This window comes from Mchenga conophoros, linkage group LG9 (genome assembly GCF_057382185.1).
Source record: "Mchenga conophoros isolate Kocher_MC1m ecotype Shallow Benthic linkage group LG9, M_conophoros_male_GT1.1, whole genome shotgun sequence".
Classification (NCBI taxonomy): domain Eukaryota; kingdom Metazoa; phylum Chordata; class Actinopteri; order Cichliformes; family Cichlidae; genus Mchenga; species Mchenga conophoros.
The window spans coordinates 8,336,745-8,345,393 of NC_140534.1; the positions used below are offsets into that span (position 1 = coordinate 8,336,745).

Below are 8,649 nucleotides of genomic sequence, written 5' to 3' on the forward strand. Positions count from 1 at the left end.
CACAAAAGGCCGTCGAGGGCATCTGCGGAGCAGCAGTAGCAGCAGCGGCAGAGAACCCTCGGAGGATTCCGAACTCGGCGGGCCAAAGAGCACAATCGAAGAGGATACCCCAGGCGACTCGGAGCGCCGAGAACCCCCAGAGCAAACGGTGGTGACAAAGGACAGGTCTGTGGAACACCGCCTGAAACAGAAATTGAAAAGCCATCGCAAAACCCTACAAGCTGATCGGCTGTCTCACGGCCATCCTTATCGACTCGACCCAACTTACGTCAAGAAGTACTCGCACAGTTCAAATGACTCGCCACGCTAAGTGGATGGTGTATCTCGCAATGTGAATAAAGTACACTCAACACATGTGGGTTGTTTTCATGTCGATATCGGTGTCCGCTGGGGCGACCTCTTCTGCTTGAGGGATGTGGGGACGCGTGCCCTAACGGTTATCACGTTAGGGCGGCCGACCGCCAAGATACCCTCATCCAAACATGCGCCCTGCACAAAACGTGTCCTTCGAACCAGCAAGTCATCCTTCCCGGTTCCCTCTGGCACGATACGATATGCGGCCAGCCGGACGATTACACACCTATGCGCACGTTAGTCGAACCCCCCGCGTCGACGGCATTAGTCGACACCTTGAACGAGCTGACTAAACTCTGGATGGCGGGTCTGACCGAGGAAGAGTTTATGAAACTACGCAAGTACTTTTCACCGTCTACGATATCCGACAAGATCGTCGCGGACCGTTTGTTTGCCGATGGGTCGAGGGTCGCCGAACATCTGTACTCTGCCCTAAACGCATTGTCTTTGCTCGACGCGGCAGCTAGAATGCACAAAGACATATTGAAACCGTTTATGTCACCCGGACTGGATCCTACCGGAGTTAAAATTGAATCGACACACGAAGACCCTTTAGCGGTGGACGTTTCCGGCGACACGCTAATCGTACAGGCCCGCGCAACCGTACCGCTGGGCGGTGAGCGCATTTTCAGATCCGCGGACGTCATGTGGTACGGAGTGCAACGTGTCTCGCCTATGAAAACGACAGCCCCTCTATTGGTGTCCGCGACCGACTCGACCGTAAACCGCGTGGATCGCAGATGTGATATCGCCAAGGGTGCCGAGTGGAATAAGGACTACGCGCGGGGCTTCTTTGTCTACGCGTTTGACATTTCGTTGATCGTCAAGTCTCCGTCTCTCCACGTATTTAGACACTTGGAAGTGGAGTTGTGGTACGACCGGGTTGGCCCTGACGGCAACGTTACAGAAAGTGTAATCACACGAGGAATACATCTGAAATATGTTTGGAAACACAAACGGCACGCCGATTGCCATTGCGCGAACACGGCGGACTACACGGACCGCGACGGGCCTTGTTCACCCAGCTGTGTGCCGTTCTCGCGCGTGATCTCAGGCCTGCCCGGCACCAACAACGATTGGAAGCTAGAGGTTTTTTACAATCATGCAGAATCTACGCTGGGACGGAGCAGAGTCGTACACGGATCCATCAAACCAAACACCGAGATCTTCTGCGTCGTGACACCGGCGGTTTTTTCATCTTGGCAAGGACCGACCGCAGAAGCACCCTCCGCTCCCTTGGACTTGATGCGATGCGATGTCACGCTGCTAGAATTTAACATTCTCACAATCGGGGGGGACGCGACCGTGCTGCCCACGGACCAAGACAGCGTTGCGAGGGCATCATCTAAGTGCACCCGTGTACCGGTGAGGTCGCTCGAGGGGGCTCTGGCGAACGGCGAGCTGTGTGTTCCTAGCGCGGTTAAGCACGCTATTGCGATCATCGATCGCCAAAGGTGGAGGACTGAAATCGGAGTGAAACTCCGATTTCACAACGGCAGTAACGCTCTGACGACCCCAACCCAGGAAGAACTGTCCGGTGCGCTAGACTGGCTGGCGCTCTCGAGGAGCGACGTTCAGATTGTCGTGATCGACGCGAGCTTGGAGGAAGGCGCGCTTCTCGACTTGGATCTCGTCAGCACAACGTACGGATCTAGGTTTGACGTGAAACCGGGATTGACCTCTAGCGCATTGGCAGAGCTAATGCTCGCCAGGGGTATTCACGCCGAACTGCTCGCAGGACTGACGCCCAGGCAGACCTCCGCGGAAAACACGTTACGGACGCTGGGACGTGTGGTGTCCCGACACGGTGCGTTTTTAGATCTGACCAACGTGCGCGTCCCATTCGAAAAGCGCTGCTGCGATACGCTCAATCCCCAGATATGGCGAGCCGAAGGGTATTCCGACGAGCACGAGCTCATCGTCGACGTGTCGGACGTTAGGCGTCTGCAACTGTCGGGCCTCTATGTCTTCGACGAGCTGAGCAGACGCTCGAACAATCGAGGCGGCATAATAGTATCTCTGCCGTCTTCTGCGTACGAACTGGGACCCGATTGCGTAGAACCGCCGAATCCGACAAACAGATACAACGCACGCTCGGCGAACGCGTTGATGTACAGCGAACAAGAACTCTCTGTGCTCGCACTAGACATGGCCAGATGGGGTGTCTCTCGGTATGGCTTAGGCTACCTCGACTATACGTTCGCTAGGGCTAGTAGCGTGCCGCTGTTCACCGTGCTGGCCAACGCGGTCGAGGTAGCCGCCACCCGTTTCAGGACGTTACACTACCGCTACACGAGGAACCTCGCGTTTGGCGACGGGGGGTTTTCGTCCGTAGAAGTCAACGGCGTGTACAAGCTAGAGGCAGGAATGTTTTTTAGACGCGTATCGGACAAAAGTCCTCGAGTGAAAAGCTTCGTGTCGATGCCCGGTGTGCCCGAGTTGGAATTCGGGCTGTCTTCCGATATGAACGTAGGCTCCACTTTGCCTATCAGCAAACTCGCAATGGCCAGCGCCGCACGAGAAATGAGCTACATACCGTACGGGGCAAAGACGGTCCTTGTGAATCGGAGCGGAGTTGTCGTGTTTGTGGACACAGACAGGGATGTCATATGTTACCACGTTCCACCACCGACAACACCGGGGGCAGCGCTTCGAACGTTGCCCTTTGGCGTCGCCGTCAAACACGCGGAGCGCAATCTACTGGGCGTCGGGTGCGTTCAAAGCGTACCCGGCGACCGTCGGCACACTAGGCTCGCGGTGACATTGCCCGCGCGGACCGAAACGGAGAAAGAGACGCTACTTGAAAACATACGGCTTATACGCCGATCGATGAGCGAGCCCGTTTTGTCGCTCGAAGACACGATGTGGTTGTCTCACGCGGCCGACATTGAACAGCAGCGCAGCTCTGTCGAGTCAAAGCGAGAGGCTGGTGCGGTGGCGGAAACGCACGCGATTTCCCTCGTCCTTCAATGTCTGCAGCGCTCCAGCTCGTGCCTCGCGCTGGCTAACGTGGTCGAGAACGGTTGGCCTCAAGGTGGAACCGGGTACCCCGTAGACGTTCGGGGGTTTGAGGTGGAAGCGGGAGTGGTGCTAAAAATGATCGTCGTCGCGAACCACGGAGCGCTCACAGTTACTTTGTCCTGCGACCTGAAGCCGTTCGCCTTCGGTTCTCACGACACCAGGGTCAACAGACAAGCGAGCGGATACTACCGACGCGAACGCAGACCGTTGCTCGATCGGGTCGCATCCGAGATCGGAAAGATACAATCGATCAACACACGCGTTTCACGCGTCATTACAGAAGGGTTGTGTCACAATGAGACGTGTGGCGATGATGCCGGATCTCGTGGGGGTTATGCGATGTGGGCGAAGGACTGTGTTTCTGCAACGGAACGGCTCGCCGCTGAGGCGAACGCCACGGTGGTGGCCTTTGGTAAAGTTTCGTACGAGGCTGAGGCGCGCTTACGAAGCAACGTGCCTCGTGTGGCTGCCGCCAAGAGTCGCGTCGCAGCGCTCTCTTTGGTTGCTACTGTACTGGCTTTATTAATCAACGTGGTGTGCATCGTGATGCTATATTGTGTGTACTCGGGCCCTCGATCCAGAGAACACCGATATAGAAAATTACAATGACGGCGAACGATGCAATCGCCTTACTATGCTTCTGCGCGCTGGTGCGCGTTTGCTGCAGCGGCACCGACGGAATCGCACCCAACGCCACAACCGATGCTCACACAACTACGGATGAGGAGGAGCACAGGGTCGTATTGACTCCCGCTCAGTGGAAGATACGAAGAAGCGACCCGCCTATATACGTAACGTACAACTTCGATTTGGGTCCGGCGGATCTCTCAAAGTCGCGAATCGCACACCCTTCGTGTGCACAGATCGCGTGCGAAGGACTTGTCGAATATCACACGGGATGCAACTCGTTGTGTTTGAGTGGAACCTGGAATCAGGTCGACGCGCTTCTCCGGACCGCGCTCCTCGGATACGACCGCGCGGTAGAGTCCTTGGACGCCAGTTACAATGACCTAGCCGCGATACTGGATACTCACATCGTGAACAGGATGCCGGATCACACGGCCGAGTCGCGAACGCACGCCGCCGTAGGCTCGCAGCAGTACAACTCACCGAGAATCATAGATGTCTTGGAATATTACAGGGCCGCGATACAAGGAGGCCTGAGCGAGATCGCCAAAGTTCTACCTGCAAAGCAAACCGACACGGCGTCGCGTTTCAGCAACAACAGTACTCGCCTGTCACACATGTTGGAAACGTGGAAGATCGGAGTGTACACGCTTTCCACGCAGCTGACCACCATGGTCACAATCATCCAAGCGGCCGAACGGCGGCTGATACTGTGCGCCGAAGGCGTAGTGCGATCGGATATGACCGGCTGTGAGCCGAACCTGAGCGTAAAGTTTCACACGGACACTCCGGTGGCGAGCAAATCGGTGTCTGCGTCCAAACTGAAGAACCGCATCGCGACAAGACAGTGCTTCGACCAAATCGTTGGAAGGTTTCGCATCTGTGAGATGCACCACCTTTGCGGCAAATAGCTTGTGTGCTATGTAGTAATCCGTTACGCCGGAACGGCTTTCCACCGACAGTATCTCAGGTATGGTGGGGAATCTGATCCCCTTGGCCTCGGTGATCAAGCTAGACAGGCAGCCGGCTCCGTGTTCGAAACGCACCGGGGTGGTTCTCAGCAAAGCTGCTACGCTACCGCATATTCTCTTCCACCGATTAGAAGGATGCTTCTCATCGGGGTATTTGCGGCTGATTGCAATGCCGTCGCAAAGCGACACATGGTCACCGTGAGCACATTGTGTAGGTGAAACCCAAACCGACCGGGTGTCATTCTTCTCCATAGTTGCGAGCTGGGTCTCGGAGCAAGTGCACCGTAAGTCGTCCTCGTGTTCCATACGTGCAGCCAGCATATTCCTAGGTCGGCCAGTCTTCCGGCGTCTAGGTCGGCCGCTCCCGACGTGTAGGTCGGCCGCTCCCGACGTGTAGGTCGGCCGCTCCCGACGTCTAGGTCGGCCGCCCCCTACGTCTAGGTCGGCCGCCCCCGACGTCTAGGTCGGCCGCTCCCGACGTCTAGGTCGGCCGCTCCCGACGTCTAGGTCGGCCGCTCCCGACGTCTAGGTCGGCCGCCCCCTACGTCTAGGTCGGTCGCTCCCAACGTCTAGGTCGGTCGCCCCCGACGTCTAGGTCGGCCAGTCTTACGGCCGTCTGTAAAAACATGGTACACAAAAACACACACAAGCATCAGTGTACCGACCAACATATGTACCACTTGATGTATAAAGTACGCAGCATACACAAAATGCATATACTATACACCATGTTCAGTGGGGAAAAAAAACAGAACGGTGTGTACCGAACAAAAACTCTGTCTCTGTCAGCATTCTAGGTCGGCGGTTGCTCGTTCTCAGTCGGTCCGACTCACACTCACCGAACCCTTTCACAAGAGTATAAAGCCCCAAGACTACCGGTGTGTTCGTCGATTGCAAGTGGGTTTGCTGGAAAACATGTGGCAGTCAAAAGCTTGCGTTCGAGTGCTAGTCAGCCTGCTAGCACTTTGGCTGGAGTGTTGCAACCAAAGTGCGATTGGCTACGCTGGCCAAGAACAAGTAGCTGTATTTGGGAAACTGTCTTATTCGCTCTCATTACCTGGCTATTTGGAAAGTCCTACTTCTGTCTTTCGAAAAAACGGTCAGGTCGTCAGGCCAGCTAGCCACCATCTGTATGAAGTGACACACACTAGATTGGGGTACCAGGTCACCATTCGATTTCTTACTTGCAATGACGAAGGGCAATATGTGTTAGGCGGGGCGAGATTCACTGTCATCGCAAACCCAATCGATCGAGGTATATATTATTACACGTCAAAGGCGCGCTGTGGAACGGGAAGGACGCCGTGTAGCGTAACAGACAGCACAGCAGTTATCGCTCCGCTAGATGGAGTCGGCGCAATTTACAAGTTTCACGTTGAGACTCCCGACATCTGGCGTGTAATAGAGATATGGAACCACACTATGAGCCCAACACAAAGGCTGACCGGTGGCTGTTTTATAACCCCAAACGGTACGACGTTTGTGGGGCGCGGCAATGTAAACTACAAGTATTTCATTTACACACGGCAAAGTGCTGAAGCGGATCAGTCCTGTTCACAAGTCAGTCGGTCTCTCGACGGTAATCCGGACGACGCTGATTCAATCGATGATCCTGCCACTGGGAGCACGGCAGAGGAACCCGAGCACATGACACCGCAGACTACCACTCGCTGTACGTAGTAAGCACATATTCCCCCCCCCCCCCTGCGATATCACGATATCGACACGGTTGTTGGATGGGGTGTCGAGTAAAAAAAAAAATAACAATGCACTCTTTTCATCCTTAGTGTGCACAGACGACTGCCGCATTGCCATACCCAAATTGGTCCCCCTGCAGCCCGTGGACACCACCAAGGTGCAGCTGTATGCCATTTTAGCCAAACGTAAGCCCGCCGAATGCCACACGTGTGTATGTTTGTGTAATATATAAACTACGTGTTAATTACCATGGTATATGTTCACAGTTGACAGGATAGAAGCCACGATCAACAAAGTCAACGTTTGCCGTTCCGACGCCAGCCGCAACGGAGGACTCGACGCAAAAGTGTTCCTCCTGCCACTGTTTGCGCGTCTCTACATATGAACAACGACGCTGTTGGGGTCTGCTCAGTGTCAACATGTGGTATTATATGGACTCTGGTTGTATGCATAACAATCTTGTCTTCCACGCAAATAAAACAAACATGACAGCACAATGACAAAGGGAGTGAGATGCTTTATTGTATGAATGCACAAACATACACATACACATACATATGAGCACACTAGTGTGATTTACAGGCTGTGCGCTGAATGCCAGCGTAACGTTTCACACGGTCAATATCAACATCGGTGATCGCGGCGGCGATCCGTTTCCATCTACTGTCATCCAGTAACGTCCGCGCAGTGAGTCTGCGCTTCGGGTCGTACTGAAGCAATGCCAACGCGATTCTCTTCACCTCTGTACACCGCATCAGGGTGGGCATTACACACATGGGATTCCAGATGCTTTCGTCGTCGTGGTCGTCGCGACCGAGAGTTTCATTGATGATTTTATACGTTGGAAAGTTTTTACTGTGAAAGGTCATCGTCGCCTCCATGGCATCTACTATCAGCACGCCCAGGCTCCACATGTCGATAGCGCAGGTGTACTGCGCGATACCCTCCTTCTTTGTGTCAAATAATTCCGGGGCTCTGTAGGACTCCGTTACCAACCCAGAACTCATGGACTTCGCAGCATACCTAGAAAGGCCCATATCTGCCACCTTCACGGTTAGCGTGTCCGCTGTGAGCAACACATTAGCGGGTGTCAGATCTCTGTGTATCATGTTAAGCCCGTGCATGTAAGCCAGAGCGTCGGCGATCTCCAGAGAGAAACGGCCGATAAACGTAATCGGCAACAGGCCCGAGTGATAGCGACCCTGGTAGATCACCTCAAACAGCGTTAAAGGGAGGTAGGGCATGAGCGTTGCTATCTCGCCATCGTGAAGAAAACAGTCCAGCGTCTCCACTATATTAGGATGGCCTCTCAAAGCCGATAGACAAGACAGTTCCCGGACGGTGGAGTCCGTCATAGTGCCGTTTTCGTAATTGCGGTGGCACTTCAACGCATAGCGTTGATCGGTAACGCGACACTTAACGTGGTACACAACACCATATGCCCCTTCGCCTACCTGTGCAACAATCTCGTACTTGTCCATGGCGGTCACGCGAGACGCATGTAATGTTAATCCGCTACAGTGACAAAAGAGCGATGGCGGTGGTACAACCGCAGAAGCACTTCGCAGGTGTTGATGTTTAACAGAGCCTTGGTGGTTTCGCACGTGTCGATGTCGGCCGAGGTAATGGGCTGTAATTCGGTGGCACGCTTACGGCGTGCCAACCAGTTAATTTCTCTGCAAAACACACTGTTCCATTGACGACTGTTGGAATTGGAACTGCGGCGGACCGCTGATCGTTTAGCTCTTCTTGTAGCCGTTGCGCGGCGAGCTAGAGTGCTCGCCGATACAGGTTCGGCTTTCTGAGTCTCGGAAATCACAGCGAGCAACTGCGACTCTGGTTGCTCGAGTATCGGTGTGCCTGCTGGCGGATCGCGTATAACAATGACATCAGAACACCCGGGTTTGTTTTCCACCTGATATCTTCGAACCAGCAACTTAGACTCCCCCGTCGAAGTGGAGCTGTGTGTCGGAGCGAT

General features: G+C 54.5%; 1 protein-coding gene across 1 annotated transcript; it reads right to left on the reverse strand.

Moving 5' to 3' along the window:
- Positions 1-7,237: 7,237 nt before the first annotated feature.
- Positions 7,238-8,152, reverse strand: LOC146566704 (cyclin-dependent kinase 3-like). Its single transcript, XM_085287858.1, has one exon. It carries the CDS (start codon positions 8,150-8,152, stop codon positions 7,238-7,240), a length of 915 nt encoding a protein of 304 aa, XP_085143984.1.
- Between the last annotated feature and the right edge of the window lie 497 nt (positions 8,153-8,649).